A 22,540-nucleotide genomic window follows, 5' to 3' on the forward strand; every position below is an offset into this window, starting at 1 on the left:
AGCACGACACTAAGTTGTTGATAAAGGAGCCGAGGTCCAATACCGTGGTCCAATGCGCCGGTGCTCTAATGACCGCGGGCGGCGGGCGTGCACTTCGCTGCTGCGCAACATTTAAGTCCCAAAGCAATATGTCATGGCCTTATACTGGCCCACACCGCATCAGGGGTGCATACAGACAAGGCATCAACATAGCCGCTTGCATCAAATACACCGACTATGCAATGGTGGGAGCTATCACCAACCAATTACGAGCCCAATACAAAGAATATGTGTATCACATACAAGTGAAACATCCGCATGTCATGCGATATGCAGTGAAGGGGAAATGCCGGGGTTCATGATGATAAGGCACACGCGCAACGCACGTTTCAGCGTCGCACACTATCGGTCGTGCACTAGCCATCGCACACCGCTCCGTGCGAAGCCAAAAGGCAACATCACATTGCACCGTGCTGATGCATGGGAGCATCGCTTTATTGTCGTAGCAGCAGCAGCTCGTAGCTGCTGCCAATTGACACCCTTCCGCCCAAACCCGATTCTGGCTCCTACCTCCTTCCCATCCATGCATGCATGTTGGTTAATCCCAGTCAACCCAGACCAGCAAGTATAGCCCAGAATCATGCTTGCTTGCAGCGCGTGCAGACGGCGGACGCCGCTTACCGCGACACAACTGTGTCGTGCGCGGCGGATATAAAGAACCAGCCTTAGCTGCAGCACCACTCTAACCCAGGCTGGCGCCACTGCGGGGCCCGCCCGGCAGTCCATCCATTGTGCCACTGCTGTTGCCGCTGCCGCTGAGCCGAGCCCGCTGCAGGCCCTCACTGCTGCTGCCACTGCTGGCAGACGCAAGCGGCGAGCCGGGCAGAGCCCCTGGCGGCGACATGGGCACAACCGGCGCCACTGACGCTGCCGCGCCGCCGCCCCGCCCGTCGCCGCTGACGCGGCTGCTGCTTCCCTTGCTGCCGCTAAAGTGCCTGGCAGGCGGCGGCGCAGCGGTTGCCGGCCCCCGAGGAGGCAGCCCCGCCGCCGCCGCTGCGGTCCTCGGGCCAGCGTCATCGCAGTCCTCCGCTTCAAACGCCGCCACCAAGCTCTCGCTGACTGGCGCCCCGGAGCCGTGGATGCCGCCGCCACGTGGCGGGTGCGGCGGGTGCGACGGCGGCAGCAGGGCCTGCCGCAGCGGCGAAGCCGGCGCAGACACCCCGGGGCCGCCCGCCACAGCGCCGTCTGCAGCGCCTGACTCCGCGGCCCCTCCTGGCCCTGCCCCTGCTCCTGCTGCGGCTCCTGTCTCTGCCCCTGTCCCTGCTACAGCCCCGCTGCTCCGCTTGGCGGTCTGGGCTTTGGTGAGCTTCTTGGCCGTGGGGTGCGCCAGCCAGCTGACCAGCTTGGCCAGCGGCGCGCCCAGCGTCTGCGCCAGGAACATGCGCACCTGCAGCGCGGAGCGGCAACAGCAGCAGCTTCAGCAGACGCAGCAGGACAAGAAGGCAAAGACTTCGGTATTCTGCTGGAACATGTGTCGCGCCACGTGCCACTGGGTTTGTGGACGACGGTCATCCACGGCAGGAACGGCGATTGGGCGTGTCGTCCGCGCTGGCGGCTGCAACCCCAGGCAGCCGCCAGCTCCCAATCGCCAGCAGCCCCCCAGCCCGCCAGCCGCCAGTATCATCGCCCCAGCAGCCCCCAGCAGCCCCCCGCCAGCCGCCAGCAGCCCTGAGCAGCCCCCAGCTCCTGGTGGGCCAGCGCCGCGCCGCGTGCTCACCTCTCCCTTGGTGACCTTGCCGTCTCCGTCCGCGTCCAGCACCCTCACGGCGTACCTCCACGCCTCCACCGCCAGGCAGTAGCCAAACCACACCAGCATGCCCACGTTGATGATGGCGATGATCACAGACAGCACCTGCGGCGGAAGAAGGGTCGAGGGGGGTTGGGCGGGTTGCGGAGAGTGGAGGGTAAGGCGAGCAAGAGAGGAGGGGGTTGCAAGGATTGGTACAGAGAAGTGTAGGGGGTGGGGAATGCAAACGGTGCTTCACAGCACATCACGGTGCTTCCTCCAGGTGCGTTGAGGTGGCCTGAGGATGTCGACCACGGTTTGCGCCAGGCCAGGCGCTAGGCACACCCGCTGGCGGGGTGAGGTGGTGCAGGGCGCTGCCCCTGTCCCTAACAGATTCCCCAGCCAGCGCCTCCCGCCCCACCACCAGCCGCACCTCGCGTGCCGTATCGGACAGGTTGGTAACCAGGAAGAAGCAGCAGAGGTAGAGGATGAGCGACGTGGCGACCAGGCTGGCGCGCTCCAGCTTGTTGAAGCGCTCGTACACGTACGGCTTGCACATCACCTGAGCCGTCAGCGCCGCCACCACCACGCCTAGCACCGACAGCACCTGCGAGGCAAACACGAGCGGGCGGTGGGGTTGCAGGTTGTGGTGTGCGTGGCGGAGTAGGCGATGGGCGCTAGTCACGCGCTGTTGATGATGCTGAGGGACCACGCATACAACAGGTCCTTGCGGCTTGAGCTGCCCATTCGCCGGGCGGCTCTGCCTCGCCTGCATTCGCTGGCCCGCTTAACATCCCCCTCTGGGGATCGGCGGAAACAACCCAGCCCCTAAACCGCCGGCCCCGGCCCCGGCCCCGCCCGCGCCCTCAGCATGCAGCGCACCATAGACCCCTCACAACACAACGCCAGACGCCAAATGCCTCTCGCGCCACACACACGCTCGCTCGCGCGCGCGCTCCCACCTGTATGATGTCATCCTGGCTGCTGGTCAGGATGAGCAGCCCCACCGCACACAGCTTGCGGAGCATGATGACGCTCTCCCAGTAGTAGTAGCTGCGCCGGTAGTCTGTGTGCGGCAGGCGCGGGCGTGTAGGCGCAGAGGCAGGTGGGGAGGCGCAGCAGGCGCGGAGGTACAGGCGCGGAGGTACAGGCAGGCGAAGGAGAAGGCAGGTGACCCGATGAGCGCATTTATTTTGCCACGGTGAACGAATGCGGCCCCAGGCACTGTCAGCCAGCCCTTGCATGCCAGCAGGCTTTGCGCGCGGCTACGTTGCACCTTCCTTCCGCAACCGACATTGGCCCGGCCTGCGGGCATTCTCCCTTCCTTCCCTTCCTCTGCTACATCCTCCCTTCCAGCCCTTCCTCCCGCCTCAGCACCCAACCTACCCTCGTACAGGAACCCGTATCGGTCGCTGAACTTGCGCTCGTTGAGCCGCCCCCGCAGCGCGTTGCGGCGCAGGAAGGCTGCGGAGGCCACCGGCACGCCCACGCAGAACAGCACCACGCCCGGGATGGCCACCACCAGCGCCAGTACCAGGTGGCTGTCGCGGAAGCAGCGCAGCCCGTAGTCCTGCTCCCAGTACATGCCTGCGGCGTGGTGTGTGTGTGTGTGTGTGTGTGTGTGTGTGTGTGTGTGTGTGTGTGTGTGTGTGTGTGTGTGTGTGAGTGTGGCGATAAGCCTGGAACCCCACGGGCGACCATTCGGCCTGACCCCGCGATGCACCTGTATGCGTCCATGCTCCGCACCCTGGGCGCGCTACACAACGTTTACCCAGCACGCCTAATTCCCGGATTCCCGCCCGCTGGTCGTAGTCGAGCTCACCTATAGGCAAAGGTGGAAGCATGGGCATAGGGCGGCAGCGAGGAAGTGTCACGGGCATGTGAATGGCAGTGTGTGTGTGTGTGTGTGTGTGTGTGTGTGTGTGTGTGGGAGGGTGTGGGTGTGGGGGTTGTATGTGGACGTGTGGGTGGGTGCCAAGGGGAGTGAGGAGGGTGGTAGGGCCAGGCGTAGGCATGGGTATGGTAGTGGAGGCGCGCGAGGGCCTGATAGCGCGTGAGGTTAGGTCATAAGAGGGGAGATGGCGCGCAGCGGCCGTTCATCGGTGGACGCCGTTTCAAGCCTTCCCCACATGTACGCGCCCTGCTTGCTCCCCCGCCCCGGGCCCCGCCTCACTCACCCATCGCTCGGCTGTACTCGGCGTACGCGCCTGTGCCGGCGTCCACCTCCTTGCACTGCAGCACCGATAAAATCTCGTCCGTGACGCTGGGGTAGAAGTAGAAAATGACGGCGATGAGAGTCACCGCCATACGTGTGGCGAAGTAGGGCCGGAAGCGCACCGGGCCGCCGTGCAGCCCGTCGCCGCCGCCGTCCTTGTCAGAGACCGCCGCCGCCGTGGACGTCCCAAGCTTGGATGAGGCGGCGGCGGCAGACTCGGCTTTCGCGGCTTCTTTCGCAGAAGCGAGGTCGTCGCCGCCGTCGTCAGTGTGGCTATCGTGCCCCTTGGGCAAGTGGCTGGGGGCGGTGCCGTTGAGCAGTGGGCCGTCCTTGCTCTCGGCCGGCGGGCCGGCGGCGGCGGCAGGGTCGGTCGCGGCTGCGGTCTTGCGGCCGCTGCGCGCCGCGAAGAGGAACAGCAGCATCCACATCTGCGGTTTGCCGAAGAAACGGAATCATTGGTTGGTACTTTGGTGGGCTGGCTGTCAGCAGCTTCTCCTCAAGCAATCCATCTTGACGCAGCGTCTCAAGTGCGGTCTCAAGTGCGCACACGCAGTGCAGTGGATGCCAGCCGCTTGACTGCTGACACATGCCTGCCTGCTTACCCTGGCATGGGGTCCACCCCGCCCAGCCGGCCCGCACCACATCCATACCCCAGCCCCCTCACCTCCTTGCGCCTTGCCCCGCAACCCGTTCCTGCAGCCCCAGTCAGTCCGGCCCGTCTCACCGGCACGGACAGCAGTACGAAGATGCCGGGCAGGCAGACATTTATAAGGGTGCGCTGAATGGCTTTGGACAGTCCGTTGTCGGGCAGGGAGCAGTCCAGAGACACGAACGTGGACACCGCGGAGGAGGCCTGCGTGTGTGAGGGGGCGGGGCAGGCAGGCGTGGCGCTGGTCAGCGGAGGCGTGGCAGGAGGTACCGTACAGCAGGATTCTATGCCAGCATACTCAAGCAGTCACGGACACATACGGTAAACGCGCACGCACAGGCACGCACAAGCGCACAGCTACGCCGCACATGCGTGAACGCAGCACCCACGCACAGCGCACGCGCGCGCACCTGCGAGCCTATGTTGAAGATGCGCTCCACCAGGGCCGGGTACTCCAGGTCCAGGTCCCGAGCCACAGTGGTCACCTGCAGGTAGTTGACCAGGATCTGGGGGGGGGGAGGGGAGAGGGGGAAGAGGGGAGGGGGGCAGTGGGAGGCAGTGGGGTAGGCAAACCCAGGTAGCACGAATACCGTACGACCACTGGCGCGCTGGGAGTACCAGTAATGAGACTCAGGGCATGGTTGGCGCCGCCACATCCTCCCAGCTTGCCTTCACTAGCCCCTCGCCTCCATGCCTCCTCCCCAAGACCCCACCACCACCGCACCTTGAGCACAATGGTGTGAGGCGGCTTCTCCTCACGCTGCGACTCGTCCGCCTTGAGCCGCGCCTTGAGCCGCCGCTGCCGCCGCCGCAGCGCCGCCGCCGCCCAGCGCATCCTGTCCGCGCCCGCCCCCATCATGTCCCCTAGGCCGCCAGCAGCGTGCCCCGTCCCGGCCTTGCCGTCCGCCCCTTCGCCGCCGGCACCAGCGCCGCCTCCCTTGGCGTCCTTGGCGGTGCGGGAGCCGCCTGAGCGGCCCTTGGCTTCGTCCAGCTCCCAGTCCTCGTCATCCTCCTCATCGTCCTCGTCCGCGTCGCCGCGCTGCCTGTCGGCCCAGTCGCCGGAGCTGACCACCACCGCATCCGTGTCCACACGCCGCCATCCGCCGCGGTTGTCCTTTGGCACGCGCTTCCGCAGCCCCCACAGCTCACCGTTGCCGCTGCTGGGCGGCGCGGCGCCGTCGCCGTCGCCGGCCTCCACGCCTTCGGCGATGGGGCCGCCAAAGGGCGCGGTGCCGGCACTGCGCCCAGATGTGCCTGCGGCGGCGGCGGCGGCGGCGGCGCCGCCGCCCTCGCCGCGCGACATGCGCGAGAGCCGGTGCCGCGACTGTACGCCATGGCCCGACGCGCCCTCGCCGTCCGAGCCTGACGTGGGGTCCTCTGACACGCCACTGTCAGGCAGAACGCCGGGCCCCGTCCCTGCCCCCGCCCCGGCCACAGCTACCGCCCCACCCCCAACAGGCGCAGCAGCTGAGCCCCCGCCCAGCCGGCTTTCCCGCGCGCGCACGGAGCGCGGCACACGCGACCGGCCCGGCAGCGCCGCCGGCGGCAGCATCCCCGCCACCGAGCCCTCTCGCTTGGGCACGCCGCGCACGTCGTCGTCCCGCCGGCCGTCGTCCCCGCCGCTGCCGCCGTCATCCTCGCCCCGCGCCGCCCCCGACTCGAGCTGCGCCGCCGCCTGCGCCGCTGCGCGCTCCAGCACGCCCTGCCCGCCGCGACTGCTGTTGTGCCCGCTGCGCCTGCTGCTGTGCCCGCTGCCGCCCCCTGAACGCGTACTGCAGACGCCGCCCTCCGCCACCGGCCGCCCGCCCGCACGGACCTCCTCCTCCTCGCCCTCCTCTGCCCCCTCGCCATCATCGCCCCCGTCATGGTGTAGGTCCTCCGCGTCCGCGCTGGCCTGGCGGCGCAGGCTGCGAGTGCGGCGCTGCACCTTGAGGGCGGCGCGCGCTTCGCCCAGCGAGCGGGTGAGTGTGGAGCGGATGGTCCACACCAGCAGCCCAATGGTGAGCAGGTAGCTGAGGCAGTAGTAGAGCGTGTTCAGGCCCTGCGACAAGATGGTTGTGTAGTTGTGGAAACACGTTGATGCGGCGTTCGGTCGCTACGAATTGATAGGACAGCTCCTTTCTACGGTGCGCTGCTGGCAACCTATACAGCACCTCGACAGCGCCCCGATAGCCCCGCACACGCCGGGCGCACCTGTGGGGGGCACTTGGTGCAAAGCCCGCTGCTGCGCAGGCCGTAGCCTGGCGTGTCGCACTGCGCGCACAGCGTGCCGATGTAGCCCGCGGAGCACTGCAGGGGCGGGTGGGTGAAGGGGCGCGGCGGGCAGGCGGCACGGGGCGCATGGGGTCGTGAGGACGTGTTGACCGCTCAAAGCCGTACAGTACAGTACTAACTACATCACCGCCGCTGCCCCACCTCTGCCCAGATGCCACCCATGATTTACTTTGGGCTGGAATGAACTACCCAACCCATCCCCACCCCACCCCAACACCACACACACACACACACACACACACACACACACACACACACACACACACACACACACACACACACACACACACACACACACACACACACACACACCTGCAGCGACCAGTAGTAGCTGATGTTGGCGATGGCGCTGTCGGAGGGCACGGGCAGGTTGGCGTCGCGCGCCGACAGCTGCGTTGTCTGGAAGGCGCCGATGGCGGCGGCGCGGTCGGTGTAGTCGCAGGCGGAGAAGGTGGGGCACTTGCTCATCTGCAGGGGCAGCCGGGGTGGCGGCGGCGTCAGTGGCGGGCAGACTGTCGAGGCAGCCTTATCATTGGAAGAATCATGGTTGTAAGGGAAAGGACCGGATGCCGAGGGTTGCGTGCGTGCATCACGAGGGCCTCCAACACTCCGCTCCAATTCCCTGAGCACTGATTTCAGAGCCCCTCAGACGATTCCTCGACTCTTGGGACCTAATTCATTGGTCTCGGGCACATAACCCTCTCTCCCTCTGTTCCTCCCGCACCAGTGTTACCCCCACCCACCCCTCATTCCCACACACCTGCGGCGAGAAAGGCGAGCTGTGCCAGTAGCCCTCCATCGGCACCAAGTAGCCGTTGCCCTTGCCCGTGTACTTCTGGTCCGTGCTGCTCAGCTGGCGACGCCGCCTGCTACCGCTGCTGTTGCTGCTGCTGCTGTTGCTGCTGCTGGTAGTGGTGGCGGTATCGTTGCTGCTGCTACTGCTGTTGCTGATGCTACTACTGCTGGTCGAGGAGTCGGTGGTGGAGTTGGTGGTGGTGTCGGAGGAGGATGCCGACGTGTCCACGCCGTTGAGGCAGTAGGCGTTGCTGGGGCAGATGTCGCACTCGGCGTTGGAGGGCCGGAAGCTGTAGTACACGGTGCCCTTGCACACGCGGCAGGCGGTGCCACCGCTGTCAATCACCTCACCCAGGGAGCAGGCGCGGATCTGCATTGGATGGAATCACCAGAGCCCAGCGGGTGATCGTGCAGCGAGTCAGGGTAAAGCGTGCCGCACAATACGGGTGGCGTGCAACGGGAGACAGCCGACGCGCTTCGGGGTTCTACAGAGCGGGCGTTGTCCTGTTTTGAAGACAGACGCGTTTGCTTCATCATGTCGCCGGCAGACGGCTCGGCAAAACGAGCCGTGCAAGTGCTTGCGTCGGCCCTCACTCCACCTCCTCACACGCCTCGCCTCCCCTGCCTACCCCGCCTTCCCCCAGGCATAGGCCACGCTCTCCTACTTGCCCTTTTGCACAGGGCTGGTATCTACAACCCCCGCATCCCGCCGCCTCCGCCTCACCGTGACGACCACCCGGGCCGGCTCATAGTCGCTGGCGTCGGTGGCGCTGCTGGGCAGACCCGTGGCGGTCAGGTTGTAGGGGCCGGGCGCGGCGCGCAGGCGCAGCGCGGAGAAGGACGCCAGGCCCAGGGCCGTGGTGTTGGTGCTGGTGCCGCTCAAGGCGTCGCTGGCGTTGTTGACAACCACCTGAGGGGCGATGGGAGGCGGGGCCGCGGCGGGGCGGAGTGGGGTGTTGGAGGAGGCAAGGGGGTGGAGGCGGGGCGGGGTTGCAAGGATTGGTACAGAGAATGAGAGAAGAGTAGCGACGTAGACAGCACCCGGGGTGGGGTGTTGGAGCTTGCGCGAAGTCCGGGTGGTACAGAAAATGTGTTACGACGTAACGACGGCTGCTGCACCCCACCACCACCACCCTGCCCCAGGCCTCCTTCCTACCGGCTGGCCCACCCCACTCTTCACCCGAGCCAGCACTACATCAGCCCCGCCATCTCGTGCCGCCACCCCACAGCGGCCGCCGCACCGTGACGGTTGTGCCGTTGGCGTCGTAGCTGCCGCTCCGGATTGTGGCGCTGAAGGCGTCGTACATCTCAAAGGTGACCGGCAGCAGGTCGTTGCTTGTGAACTGCTGCAGCGCGGTTGTGTTGGTGGTGTCTCCAGTCCGCAGCCCCGCAAACCCCGTCGCCATCGCAGCTCCGTAACCGCCCTGCTCAACCGTGTTGTTGCCCGACCAGCCCGCGCAGCCGGTGTTGTCGTACGTTTCAGGGATGTCGCCGCCTACCGTCAAGTTGGCGGCGGTTGAGCCCGGGCATGCAAGGGACAGCGTGTCAATGTCAACGGCATAGACGGCGGCGCCGCCGCCGCCAACCGCTCGGTTGGTTGCGAAGTCGTTGGAGGCGAACAGCCGTACGGAGGAGCTCTGGCACGTGTCGTCGTCCACCAGCACTTCACACTGCCGGGAGGCGTAGATCTACGGTGTGCACAGGGTGGGGCGGGGTGGGTTGCGCGGCAAGGGCAGATCAGTGTGGGGTGGGATGGGGGCGGTGAGGGGGTCAGCCGTTTCCGATTCCCATGGTAACCCAGACCGAAGACCCTAAACAGGCAGGGCCATCGGGAGGGGCCGAGAGCAAGCGCCTCCGCACAGGCCCGTCAAAGCACAGGAAGATGTGATTGCCAGTTGCGAGAGGCGGCTGCGGCCATTGTGGCTGGCCAGTCGCTCGCGCACGTGGCTGCTGTGGCCTCTGACTCACCGCGCCGCCGGAAGTGGCCCGGTTGTTGACAAAGGTGTTGTTCACCAGGTCCACGTTGGCCTGCGGGCGGGGTGGGAGGCGGCGGCGGCGGGGCGCCGGTCCGTGGTTCACCGGCATGCGCATACGGTACGTACATGCATGGAGCTTTGCGCGCCTGGCATTTGTTGAGACGGGCACTCAGCGGCAGGCACACACGCAGCCTGCTTTCCTTGTGTATAAACACAGGCGAATACACATACACACCTGCAGCGACACGCAAAGCGCGCCGCCCTGGCCGTTGCCGTCGCGGAAGCAGTGCTGCGAGGAGGGGCAGTAGCAGTTGCACGGGAGCAGCGGCGGGGCCGTCAGGCAGGCACGGCATAACTCCAGAATGGGCTAGGAATGCTCGCTGGTCTGTCCCAACGATGTTTCGAGCCACTCCGCACGATCAAACTTCTACCACATCCACCCGTCAAGACGCCCCCCTTACCCCTGCTCTCCACCGCCCCCACCCGCCCCTACCTTGGTGGTGACGGACGCCCGGGTGGCGGCGGTGTTGTTGACGAAGGTGTTGGCGGCCAGGGTCAGGGCTGAGGTGGCGCCGTACAGCGACAGCGCGCCGGCGGACTGGCGGGCGGAGTTGGACTGGAAGGTGCAGCTGCGGGGGGGGGGGCAGGAATGACACACGCGGCAGGCCGATGTTGGCCAGGGCAGTGCACGGAGGCTGGGAGGGCGCGACGGTGAGAATCAAGGAGGGTGTGAAGGTGAGTGCACAGGCCACTAGGTTGCCCTGCCCCTCTACCGCAGCAATCCAGATCCCCAGACCGGGCGAACGGACACACGGGAAGAGGAGGGAGGCAACGAACGGACGCAGAGCGAGGCACACACACCTCTGCCCGCCCCTCTCTCCCCTGCGCGCACCTGTTGATGACGACCTTGGGACACGACCAGCACTCCACCGCGCCCGCGTACTGCGCGCTGTTGCGGATGAAGCGGCTGGTGTCCACGTACAGCGAGGCGCCGCTGTAGGCGCTGTGGTCAGAAGGAGGGGCGGTAGGGAGTGGGGAGACAGGGGAGACAGGGGAGGGAGGGGTCAAGAGTAGGAGTGTGTGGCTTGGGGGATTGCAAGGATGGGTCCGCTTGGGGAAGCGGACTCTGGCTTGATGGGCGGGCAGGGTGGCCCCTGAGGGTTAGAGCGCAGAAGAGATGCGTGCACACCAAACAAACACATGCCTTACGCTCCTTGGTGCGCTCGAACACACCTGATGGCGCCGCCGAAGCGGTCGGCGCTGTTCTCCCGGAGCACGGCCTGGTTCACCCGCAGCACAGTGGAGATGCCCCCGGTGACGGCGCCGCCCTGTGCGCCGCCCACGTGTACATACGTATCGACCCTCTTATGCTTAGGAACGCACGCACCATGTACAGGCGCATTGAGATGCGCAAAGCACAGCGCGTCATGGCACGGCAGGTGTGGGGGTGGGCCGAGATGGACCAAAGTAAAACCTGTGCGCTCTGGGCCGCCCACGCCATGTTAGGCAATGTGATGTGGTATGTAGCGTACCCGGCTGCCGATCACGACGCCCAATGGCACACCCCACAGGCCCACAGCCCCAGCTATCATCACATGTGCATCGCCAGCGAACACCGCACGCACCTGCTGCGCCGAGTTGCCTGTGAACGTGACAACATTCGCGGTGACGGTTGAGCTCTCCGCCCAGATGGCCCCGCCGGTCACGTTGGCTCTGTTGCTGCTGAAGACGCTGTTGACAAGGACCAGGTCGTCCACGTTGGTCACCGCAATGGCGCCGCCGCACTTGAGCGCCTGCAGAAGTAAAGGGCAATGAAGGCGGGCGGGCGGGCGGGCGGGCGGGCGGCGGGCAGGAAGGCAAGCGGTCGGATGGGGGGTCACATGCACGGATTTGGTGTGACGCTTACCGTACGCGGTAGGATTGATGCTGCTAACAGTACACCCTTTCTACACTGGAGCACGGAGATCGGACCTACCATACGCCCGGTGACCAGCCATAGAGCCGGACATTTGGCCCGCCTGCACCTGCAAATGCGGTCCCGGCCCCTTCCCCCCTAGCGTTCCGGGACTCACGGTGTTGCTGGTGAAGTTGAGGTTGTCAAAGGTGAGCGCGGAGGCTACGCTCTCCACGTACATGCCTGCGCCGCAGCGACCCAGGTCCGACTCGGAGCCGAACGTGTTGCCGTCAGTGGCAGTGTTGTTTACGAAGGTCGTCTGCAGGGCAATGTGGTGCGCATGGAGCGTCAAGCACAGGGCGCGGGCCACCGACAAACTCCGTCCCATCCCATCCCGTTCAGCTCTATAGGCAACCAGAGACCGGGCCCACGCCGGTAGAACGCCTTACTGGCACACACATATACACACACACACACACACACACACGTACGCACACGCACGCCAGGTAACCACCGCATGCCGTCACGTTGCTGCCTCGCATGGAGAGTCTTTGCGTGTATCCTTCGGTGTGCTCTTGTAACACCCCCGCCGACTCCATTTCATACTCCCATGCGCCCATTCACTTCCTACCAAGCCCCCACGCCCACGTCACCCACACCGCCCGCACCGTTCACATCACCCCCGCCGCCTCCACCTCCCACGTCACCCATTTGCCCCCAAACCACCGCTCCGCCCATCCTCGCCCGCACCCACATTGGTGATGCCCGCGGCCGTGCTGCCCGACACTCGCATTGCGCGCACGTGCAGCGCCGAGCCGCCGAAGTTCTCCCGGAACACCACGTCGGACCAGCTGCCCACGGCGCCGTCGTCCACCAGCACCGCGCCCTGCCCCTTATTGTTGTAGAAAGTGGTGCTTTGCAGCGTCAGCGAGCCGCTGGGGCCGGGGTTGCCGGTCTGGAGAGCAGAGGAGGGAGGGAGCGGGAAACAGAAGTGGGTGCGAAGAAGGGGGAGGCGTCAAGCCAGAAACCCCCGGTCCTCCAGGTCCCCATCACCACCATCGCCCATCCCATGCCATGTTTTGAATTGCGGAAAGGATCTAAAGAGCCCAGTCCGTGCCTCGCGCCTCTGCAGGCCCAGCAGGGCGCCTCAACAGAGCTGACACACCAGCACGTACCCGTGCGTAGATCGCTGCCGCCCACACGGCCTGGTTGTTGTAGAAGCTGCAGTTCACGAGCCGCAGCTCCACTGAGCCCAGCACGCGCAGCGCGCCGCCCATCATCTTTTCATACTCTGTGTCCGGTGGCACGACCGGGTTGACCAGGTTGTAAAAGCGGCAGTTTATGAACGTGACTTGCAGCCCAGATGACAGTTCGGAGCTGAGGATGACCGCAGTGCCGCCGTTGCAGTTGCGGAAATCCGTGTTCACGACCGTGAAGCCTCTCGTCAGGTTGCTGCAGATGCAAGGCAGGGGAGGGCACGGGACGAAGTCAGGAAGGTGGGTTTGGCACGCTGTGTGTCCATATCACAGCGAGTGCATTGGGGCGGGGAGCCATGATGGCGCGGCCTCGTGTAACGCGACACTTTTATACATGAACGAGAGGCAATGCGTACCCGCTTGGCAGCGCGCCATGCACGACCCGAGTTCACAGGTGCCCGTCGACAACCTGCCCACGGCCCCTCGACAACCTGCGCCCGGCCCCTTGCGATAGACTATAGAGAACCACGCACCCAAGGTTGACGAGCGGAGGTTCCGTTGACTTGCAATCATAGATCGAGTTGTTCCCTGGCACGCCGGTGGTGGGGCCGTTTATGGCGACCCCGGAAGTCGACGTGCCGCTGGTTGTGGTGCTGCCCGATGTGCCAGTCGTTGTGCCCGGGCTTGTCATTGTGTTATTCGTCTTTGTGCCATTGGCAGTGATGTTGGTTTGCGCGGAGCACACTCCAAGCAAAAGCAGAAGAAATGGCACTCCGACGAGCACGCGCGCCATATCGGCAGCCAGCAATTATATATCACGTAGACCACATTTCGAGTAGAGAATGAATTGCGCTGCGAAGGCGCGCGTGTGCAAATTGCGGTCCGAGTATTGTCGAAGGTACAAAAGGCAGCTCGATATAGCCACAAGTGACGAGGAATCTACATGCAGTATTATGAATATAGGCTGAAAGCTTGGAGAGAAGCGCAATCCAAATGATCGAGTCGCGGCATGAGCGACCGGGCTTCCTTTCGTTTGACAGCCGACTTCTGCGCTCTGCCTGCTACAAGATAGTGCTTTGTAGTTACTGCTACACTCCCAGACTAAGGCAACTATGGACGGTCCCAGCACAAGCAGCTCCACGCCAGCTGCGTCGACAAGCGAGTCCCGCACCTGGAGCAATTTTGGATGGTCGATAGCAGTGCGGCTACATGCAGGTAACTCCGGGCTTTCTCTCCTTGGGTGAGAGGGACCCTAGACGCGCTCACGCGCCATGAGCCCTAGCACCGCGCTGACGGAGTGAGGGTTTTTGCTTTTGCCTCCCCCTTGGCGCGCTTGACGCAGCCTGGGCTTGCTTTGACAAGTGGGCGGGGTGGCTCATAGGCCTTGACAACTCGCCCTACCAGTGGGCAGTTGCGGAGTACCAGCTACAGAAGGCGGAGGTAAGCCCGCTTTCACCCAGCCGAGGTGCTGTGTAACTTGGGAGCACTGCTCACCTGTAATGATGCGGGCTATGGTTGGCTCGGGCAGGCTGAGTGCCGGGGCGGCCTGTACATAAAGACCGGTGTCCGGTCGCTGCCACACTTCACCCCGAGGCTGCTGGGTCGTAGCTTGGACGATCCCCGCCCATAAGCCAGCAACAACCTCTTTATCAATTTGCAGGAGGAGCGTGAGCTACAGCGACGGCTGAAATCAGAGGTGCGCGTGTGGGTTTCTTGTGTCGCACTGCGAAGGTGCCAAGCAACATGGGCCTGCTATGTAAGGGGGGGGTTCCTCTTTGCCACCCCGACTCGTGCCCATCCACCGGGGCTGCTCCCCACGGCTGCCCCATCGCAAATACGCGAAGCAGCTCCTGACTGCTGGACCAACCGCTCGCACACGCGCCCAGCGCTGCTGGCCACACTGACCATCCACACACACACACACACACACACTTGGGCGGGCTTCGTTTTGTTGTTTTTTTCTCACACACACACACACACACACACACACACACACACATACACACACGCACTCACACACACGCCTTGAGTTTCCACGGTCATGACCCCAACCTCTGTTCACCTGGTGCACGCCCCTCCGCAGAACCTGGTGCGGCGGAATATGGAGGAAGGCGCGGGTCTGGAGGACGACGCAACAGCCCGGACAGGCGGGGCGGGCGACGCCGGCAGCAGTGGCGGCAGCGCCGGCGGAGGGGGCGAGGCGCAGCGGGACCTGGAAATGACGCGGCCGCACAGCAATGCCATCTCCCGGTAGCAGTGGCGGCAGGGGTCGTCACGAGGCATGCAGCTGCGGGGGTTAGTGATAAGGTTGCCCGGCACGTGGCTGCTGGTGGTTGCGGCGTCGCGTGACTGACGTGGCGCGGGATGTGACGCGATAGGCATGCAGGTGCTGTGAGACGAGGCGGGCGGTCGGTACTAGCTGTGCTGGGTTAGCGGCAGTCGTGCGGTATGTGACGTTTGGGCACGCACGCGGTCCAGGCATCGCCGAAGCCTTAGGCCCGGGTCTTTCACTTACGGTGTGTATTGGATTTGAGTTTTAGGGTGAAGACATGCATGCTCGTCTGTGACGGTGGTGGCGTCGTGGGTTAGCGACAATCACTGTTCTGTTGCCCGCGCAAAGTGTAGCGGCAGCAAGGGTACGCGGGCCCTTCGCAGTATGGATAATAAGCTTGCGTGCACTATAAATACGCCGGGGTAAGGCTTAAAGTGGTGGCTGGCAAGGTGACACTGGCAAGGTGATGGAATTCCAATTCGCAAACGCTCAGCAGGTGTGAACCCAACCGCCGGGGCGGCCGTTGGCTGTTCAGCGGGGCTCGACACGGCTCGTAGCGCCAGGGATATATTAAGGTTTCGACTGGGCGAGTGTCGGGTCCCCGTGAACTGGACGGGAGCCATTAAATGCTATAATAAGCAGCGAGAAGACTAAAAATAAAATGTAAAATAAGTAGCAACCAGATGAGTAAGAATGCGCTTGGCGGGCGGGAAAAGGGGACGCTGGGGCCATTCACGGGTCATCACGGGTGCGTACCAAACAACGCGCCTCTGCGATGCCTGAGTCTCTGGCATACTGTACAAGCCGACATTGACTTACAAGCACATTGCATTGGCATGGGGTGGATTCAAAGGCTTTTCCAGGCCTTCGGACTTGCTGACAGCGACCGCGGCTCGGGCCATGATGACTGGCTGCGCGACTACGCGCCCAGGCCAGCGCCCACATCTAATGTTGGGCAAAGTTATTATGCAAAAGTCTCCAGCGCCGGTACACACCGGCCATACCAGCAGTACCAGCCGTCCTATCATGAGCTGGGCGCTCGCTCGTCGGCTCCCGGGTCGGGTCTCGCCAGTTTCACGCCTCCAGCTGGGCGCCCTACTGCAACGGCGCCGGCCTCCACCTCCCAGCAGCCACTAAACACCTCCGCCGTGACGCTCATCTCCCACACACACGGTCGTGAGCGCCGCGAGCAGCGCGGCATCGAGCGGCGGGAGCTGCAGGAGGCGGTCAAGCACGGGCGCAGGGAGCGCGCCAACCCGGGCCGGGACGGCTCGGTCCGCTGGAGGTACACACACAAGGTGAGGCGCAGTGAGGCGGAGGCAGCTTCAGTCAGGCCTGGCACCGGCCCTTCGTCACCCTGCGGTATGTCGCGTGACCCCATCTATGCTGTGCGTTCCGCACCGATGTTGGCAACGTAACAGGGTGTGGTGTACATTACGGACCAGCACAGCCGACACGAGATCACCAGCTGGCGACTGAATGACGCGCCGGACGTGCCGCCAGCCGTAGGCGGCGGCGGCGGTGCTTGTGGTACGGCGCACGTGATTGTGGTGGTTGACCACAGCGGCTCCATGCGCAAGGACGACGTGCCCGGGTACGGCAGCCGTACGGCCGCGGTGTACGACTGCCTGGCACGTGACCTCGTGGAGCCGCAGCTGCGGGTGGCGGGTGGCAGCAGGATGGAGGTGAGGGAGTGTGGGGTATGGGGTGGTAGAACGCAGTCATTTGTTTGCGCGAGGACGACAGGGCGGGCTGGGGCCTGTACAATCAGCCTCAAGCCGTGGCCTCATGCGTTCGCCCCATCAGGATAACGCGCCGCCCACACGCGCCGCCATGCCGTACACACGACACAGATTTCTCTCATCCAGATGCAAGATGAGGCGGAGGTGGTGCTGCGCCGCCGTGCGCCTGACGCCAAGTTGCTGCAGTACCTGAAGGGCTGCGGCAGGTCCTACGCGCGCTCGCACGGCAACTACCTGCCGGCGCTGAATGCGGCCCTTGAGCTGATGCGCGAGGACGCGTCGGCGCCGAAGCAGCTGTTCATGGTCTTCCTCAGCGATGGGGCGCCCAGCGACCATGTTCAGATGGCCTGCCCCCACGGCAACTACGTGTGGCAGGCCGACCCGACCGCAGGGTGCACGGCCCAGGGCAAGCCGCGGCTCATCGAGTGCCGTTCCAAAGGCTGCCGGGCGGTGGTGAAGCGCACGGTGCGTGACAGAAGCAACGGCTCACCGGCTTGGCTAGCCGGTTCAAGGGCATAGCCATGTGTAACCATGCTTTGGTCATGCACGACCGTTTGTTGTGTGCGAGTCTGGGCTTCCACCCCATGCACGCCTTGTCGCCCTGATCGTGAGACCCACCCGCCTCAGGCGCACTCGGACTGCCTGGCCCGCATCCGTGCTATGGGCGACCTGCTGGGCCGCGACCGCGTGTCCGTCAACACCGTGGCCTTCGGGCCGGCGGCGGAGGACTTTGCGGTGCTGCAGGCCATGAGCCAAGTGCTGCCGCGGGGCTCATTCCAGGTGCGTGCGCATGCGTGTGTAACGTATGTTGCAGGGCACAACAATGATGGTAGGACCCACGCCGGAGTGTTGTGTGTGCACATGGGGTTCAAGGGTCCATAGGGTGTTTCCGGGGCCTCCACCTTTCCACTGTTCAATGCCTCCCGGCCTGTGCCTCTGCCCCCTGGGCGCACCTGCAGAAGCTTGGCCTGTCCGCGCACTGCCTGCGCACCGCCTTCACCTCCCTCACCAGCAGCCTCACCACATTGCGCACCGAGGCGGGCGGGGCCGGCCCAGGCCTCACGCTGCGGACGGACCTGCGTGCAAAGGGTCAGCGGCAGGTGGGAAAGCGTGCAGGGCGCGTGGCACCAATACTCAAGATGCCAATGCAACCCCGTTCTTTCCAGGATACCGGTTATTGTTTGCATCCATTCTCAGTATGCAACCAACTTTCCCCACCAGGAGTACGAGGAGCACCAGCTGCTCAGCAACGGCCTCATATTTGACATCTACGTGGGCCGCAAGTTCGTGTCCAAGTGCCAGTACGACCGCGACACACGCGACCTGGTGCCGGTGCCCTTCCTGGACACCGCCCGTGTGCGCATCATGCGAGAGCAGTTCCCCGAGGTGTGCGTGGGCACACATGCCTTGCGTGGGCGGTGGGTGGACTGGGTTGCTTGTGCGGGCTCCCGTCAGCATGTGCAGTCTAGTGACGCGTCGGTAGAGAATATGTTGTGCTGAACACGTGAAGAGGGGTTGTCATGTCCACGCTGCCAACACACAGCATTGCATAGAAGGTCCGGCCCGCATCATGCTGCTATGCAGGTGGAGTGGGGCGTGGCGCACGCCCGCCGCCTGTTCAGTGAGGGTGCGGAGCGCGTGGTGTTCCAGTGCACCGAGGTGGTGTCGGTGGACGGCGGCGCCACCGCCTACGCCATAGGGCCGCGGCTGGTGGCCAAGCAGACCCGGCACCAGGAGCGCGTGCACGACCCCAAGTTCCACCGCACGTTCTGCCGCACACAGGGTGCGTGGTACGGAATGCGGCGGAACAATGCTTGTTTGTTGATTCGGGTACACGCAAGCGCTGCCATACGGCGCATTGTGTCTTGTACAGTCTGCGGAGCTTGCCTTGCGTGTCTGTCCGGACCTCTCTTCCCGGTCCTCACAACAACCACCCCTCCCTCCCCTCCCTCCAACGCGCCTGCCCCAGGCGAGGCGGCTGAGCTGGCGTCGCTGTTCAACCGGCGCCTGCGGGGCGGCCCCGCCTGGCAGGTGCACTTCCTGCCCTGCTACGTGTACAAGATCGCTGACGGCTACTACTCGTACGGCTCTGGCGGCGTCATGGAGGTCCTGGTGGAGGAGGAGCTGGAGGGCAAGTTCACCAAGTGGTGAGTGAAACGACTGATGAGGCGGTGCCTTCGTGCAAGGTCTGCGAACTGTAGCTGCACTTGTCGTCGCATGGCGATAGCAACGTTGCTTTCAACGCCTTGCTCGGCGACATGCTGCGGTACGATTCATCAAAGAGAGGCAATCTGAAGGAATCTGTGTGTATGCCTGTGTGTCGGCAGGAACAACAACGCAGGCGGTGTGGCGGCGGGGCGCACGGGTGCCGCCGGCGCGCACAGCCGCAACAACAACCAGCTGGGCGCGATTGTGGAGGACGAGGAGGACGAGGAGGAGGACGAGAAGGGGCGGGAGGCCACAAACAATGCCGCGGGCGGCGGTGGTGCGGCCCGTACTGAGGACGTGCCGCAGGCGTTTTCGCACTTCACGTGGGACTGCACCGCGGGGAGGAAGCTGGTGTGCGACCTGCAGGTGCGCCGGCGGCAAGCAATGATTAGGTGGTCTTTGCGGGGATCAGGTGGTCTGGTGTGGCCTAGGGGAGGCGGTTGGGCTGGGGCTCACTGCAATGAAGCCTTGCATGCTCAGTTGCGTGCACGCCTGCCCTGCCCTCGCTTGTATGTGCGTGCCACAGGGTGTGTGGAACTCCACAGACGGCTTCACGCTGACTGACCCGGTCGTCCACCACGCCTCGGGCGGCCACCGCAACGGCGCCACAGACAAGGGCCAGGCCGGCATCAACAACTTCTTTGCCACACACACCTGCAACGCCCTGTGCCGGCAGCTGGGGCTGCAGCCGCGGCCGGTGCGTTAGGTGCTGTTGCGCGCACTGACAGCACACTGCTTCTGCTGCGTGTCGGTGTTGTCGTCATGTTCGCTTCTACGGTGTATTGGGTTTGCTGGGCTGGGTACGGCGAGCCGCGAGCGCTTCGGAATTAAGCTGGTGGTCCGGCAAAGATTTTGGATTGTGATCTTTTGCTGTGATCCAACGTCGATACATGGTTTAGGGGCCAGGGCAGGTTAGGCATACCCCGTGCACGTGTATCTAGTCAATGTGATGGCCTATGGGCATTTTCACTTCTTTTGACTGTGACAGACTATGTCTCTGGACTCCCTGACGTTTGGGCTGTTTCCAGGGCGTGCTGCGTGCCTGCGGGTCCATGTGTTTCTTGAGCTGATCCTACCTTGATTGGGATTCACTCGGTACGGTAGCTCTCTATGTACGATCAGTGACGTTCGTGAATGACAGTGTAGACCAGTTGAATACGACGCGTGCAAAATCACTGGGACGAGCTAGCAAGAGACTTACAGCGAGCGTAGCAGCTGGATAAGGACGAGGGTAGCTCACCTACTTCAGATGCTTCAAGGCCTGTTGCTGTTCGGACAGCTGCATTTGTGGCGTGCTACCACAGCCAGGCTTGGGTGGCGGCGCGGGTAACAACGATGTCGCAGTGTCGCTTATCAAAGTATCACCACGGTGCATGCACCCGGGCATATACATTTGGTTGTATTGTAAACGTGTACGTAGAGTGTGCAGCTTGACAGGCTCAGCTGCAGGACTAGGCAAGCATGGGGGCCTAGTAGGTATCAAAGCAGAGCACACTTGGGCATTCCCACACGGTACTAAGAGCTCCTAACATCCTGCATTCCTGCTGCCACCACGGCATTCCGCCTCACAATGGCACAAACATTCCAGCTGCTGGGCTGCGGTTCTACCAGTAAGCAACCGCAAGCCACGCTAGTCTGGCGCCAACCCGGAATTCCTTACGCCTGTCACACTTCCAGTTATTCCTGCCTGCACACGCCGCAGAGGGCTCCCGACCGTCTTCGCTTACACGCTAGCTCACACAAGACTCCTGCTCCCAGCAGCAGCAGTCCAGGGGCCCCTGCAGCAGTCCGCGCCCGCGCGTGGTGAAGGGCCCCGTCTCTGCGTCGACATCCTCCTCGCTCAACCTCTTTCCCTTCCCAACGACGCCCCCCGCGCATTCACCCACCCACCCCACCAACACGCACGAAACACACGCTTCTGCAAGCCACCGCATCTCTCCTGCCCGCCTTCTGCTCCTTCACGCACCCTGCTCCACCTCAGCCCTGTTCCCCCCTCACACACCCTGCTGCCCCTCACGCCGCCAGCACGCCGCCCGCCTCCAGGTAGGCCTGCAGCGCCCGGCGCAGGTCGCCGCCCGCCAGCCGCAGCGCCCGCTCCGCCGCCTTGCGGTCCTTGCACTCGCACTCGGCCGCCAGCACGTCGATGTCCTCCTTGGCCACCTTGACCGCGGCCAGCTCCTTCTCACTGCAGGGGGCGTTGAGGGGAGTGGTGGTGCGTGGGGTGGGGGAGTGGGGAAGGTGCGAGTGTGAACCATTCCCAGTAGAAATCAGAGACACGAAGGGGCGAGCACGGCAGGGGAGGGTATGGCGACAGTGGCAGCATGCGGCGAAAGTGCGGCATTGGGTATGAGCCTTTGAGACACATCGACCCCGCGCGACTGCCACCCATTTGACCTGGGCCCATGAGTGGCAGCGTGGAAGGCACGGTGGATGCCCGTCCCGCCCCGCCCCGCCCACCAAGCCACTTGCGCATCTTGATGGCCTCCCCATCCTTCCGTGTTACTGAGCCCTGACATCGCCCCGACCCTGTCCGCGGCTGCTCGCGGACCCGACCGCTCCACCCCTCAGCATGCGCGCTGCGCCCTGGCCCTGGTGTGGCCCGAGTAGCCGTGCACCCCCGGCCCAAGTCGTTGCCTCAGCCCCATGCATACCGCGGCCGACCCGCCCGCAAGTCGCGGCGCCCCGTGCCCAGCCTGGGCTTGGGCTGCACTGCCCGAACCCATCCCTAGCTTCCCGTGTCCAGCTCCCGCTGAGACGCATGCAAGCCGCCGGGACCGGGACCCAAGGGCCAGGTCACCTAGGTCACCCAGTTGGCTCACCGAGCGCGCTCGGCGTCCTTGCTGGCCTTCTGTGCCGCGAATAGCGTCTGCATCGCCTGTGTGATTAAAGAATGAGCGGCAAGTCATCGCGGCAAGTGGGTGTGAGCCGTACGACTGCGTGCAGCACTCATAACCTTGACGTTTCACATGACTCCCTGCGGATTCCAATCTTGCATTCTCACGCCGCTACGCTGTAGAAGGCAAAACTTGGGCAACCAGCCCGTGCGCCCGCACCCACACCGGCCTGTGCGTGCCGTGTGCCACCACGGTTTGCCCCCCAGCTCCCACTTCCCCCCTTTTGTCCCCCGCGCCCGGCCCGCCCTCCGTCCCTCACCCCTGCCAGACCCGCATCTGCCGCCCTACCTGTTGCACCTTGCTGGCATCAATCTTTTGCTCCTTCTCTGGCCCCTGCAGCGGGTAGTCAGGCATGCCGTTCGATCGAATTCCAGACCAGCGCCACTGTGCAGTTACCGGCTAGATCTGGAATATAAGCCACTGCTGCTCCAAACGTTATCAAGCACCGAATGCGGGCGAGCCGCTTGCCTCCTGGTCCATGCTCTTCATAGCCGCCGCAGCCTCACGCCCTTGCCGGTCCTTCAGGTCCTCCTGCGGCTGCTCCTCCTCATCACGGTCGTCGTCGGCCATTTTGTAGGGGCGTGCAGAAAAGTTGTCTAAAAATTGCAACTCGCGTGCAGGGTTTCTGTAAGACTGGCTTATATGATATCAGCTAAGAGC

The 22,540-nt window shown here is 64.2% G+C and overlaps 4 protein-coding genes across 5 annotated transcripts; 2 read left to right on the top strand and 2 right to left on the bottom strand.

Annotated features, from left to right (window-relative positions):
* Window positions 1-3: 3 nt before the first annotated feature.
* Window positions 4-13,703, bottom strand: CHLRE_01g040850v5 (uncharacterized protein). Of its 2 annotated transcripts, XM_043058798.1 has the most exons (25): window positions 13,298-13,703; window positions 12,744-13,020; window positions 12,323-12,523; window positions 11,747-11,887; window positions 11,300-11,467; window positions 10,908-11,002; window positions 10,567-10,677; window positions 10,168-10,303; window positions 9,910-9,963; window positions 9,667-9,726; window positions 8,940-9,386; window positions 8,423-8,608; window positions 7,664-8,068; window positions 7,216-7,371; window positions 6,823-6,918; window positions 5,354-6,670; window positions 5,040-5,135; window positions 4,705-4,833; window positions 3,943-4,408; window positions 3,537-3,587; window positions 3,152-3,352; window positions 2,728-2,831; window positions 2,199-2,372; window positions 1,757-1,891; window positions 4-1,426 (listed from the first exon to the last, which is right to left on the bottom strand). In XM_043058798.1, the coding sequence occupies exons 1-25, from the start codon at window positions 13,453-13,455 to the stop codon at window positions 722-724; spliced, it is 6,069 nt and encodes a 2,022-aa protein (XP_042928713.1). In that variant the 5' UTR covers window positions 13,456-13,703; the 3' UTR covers window positions 4-721. The 2 variants fall into 2 exon arrangements, with proteins under 2 accessions (XP_042928713.1, XP_042928712.1); XM_043058799.1 differs by lacking the exon at window positions 3,537-3,587.
* Window positions 13,704-13,803: 100 nt separating this feature from the next.
* On the top strand, window positions 13,804-15,715 carry CHLRE_01g040900v5 (uncharacterized protein). Its single transcript, XM_043058800.1, has 4 exons — window positions 13,804-13,979; window positions 14,107-14,204; window positions 14,425-14,460; window positions 14,848-15,715. Exons 1-4 carry the CDS (start codon window positions 13,877-13,879, stop codon window positions 15,016-15,018), a joined length of 408 nt encoding a protein of 135 aa, XP_042928714.1. The 5' UTR covers window positions 13,804-13,876; the 3' UTR covers window positions 15,019-15,715.
* Window positions 15,716-15,833: 118 nt separating this feature from the next.
* CHLRE_01g040950v5 (uncharacterized protein) lies at window positions 15,834-19,505 on the top strand. Its single transcript, XM_043058801.1, has 10 exons — window positions 15,834-16,334; window positions 16,458-16,721; window positions 16,890-17,243; window positions 17,406-17,558; window positions 17,738-17,878; window positions 18,000-18,164; window positions 18,363-18,561; window positions 18,748-18,925; window positions 19,106-19,352; window positions 19,418-19,505. Exons 1-10 carry the CDS (start codon window positions 15,873-15,875, stop codon window positions 19,448-19,450), a joined length of 2,196 nt encoding a protein of 731 aa, XP_042928715.1. The 5' UTR covers window positions 15,834-15,872; the 3' UTR covers window positions 19,451-19,505.
* Window positions 19,506-19,507: 2 nt separating this feature from the next.
* CHLRE_01g041000v5 (uncharacterized protein) lies at window positions 19,508-22,533 on the bottom strand. The gene is made up of 4 exons (XM_043058802.1): window positions 22,349-22,533; window positions 22,169-22,213; window positions 21,806-21,861; window positions 19,508-21,171 (listed from the first exon to the last, which is right to left on the bottom strand). Exons 1-4 carry the CDS (start codon window positions 22,448-22,450, stop codon window positions 21,000-21,002), a joined length of 375 nt encoding a protein of 124 aa, XP_042928716.1. The 5' UTR covers window positions 22,451-22,533; the 3' UTR covers window positions 19,508-20,999.
* Window positions 22,534-22,540: the final 7 nt, after the last annotated feature.

The sequence above is a fragment of the Chlamydomonas reinhardtii genome, chromosome 1 (genome assembly GCF_000002595.2).
Source record: "Chlamydomonas reinhardtii strain CC-503 cw92 mt+ chromosome 1, whole genome shotgun sequence".
NCBI lineage: Eukaryota > Viridiplantae > Chlorophyta > Chlorophyceae > Chlamydomonadales > Chlamydomonadaceae > Chlamydomonas > Chlamydomonas reinhardtii.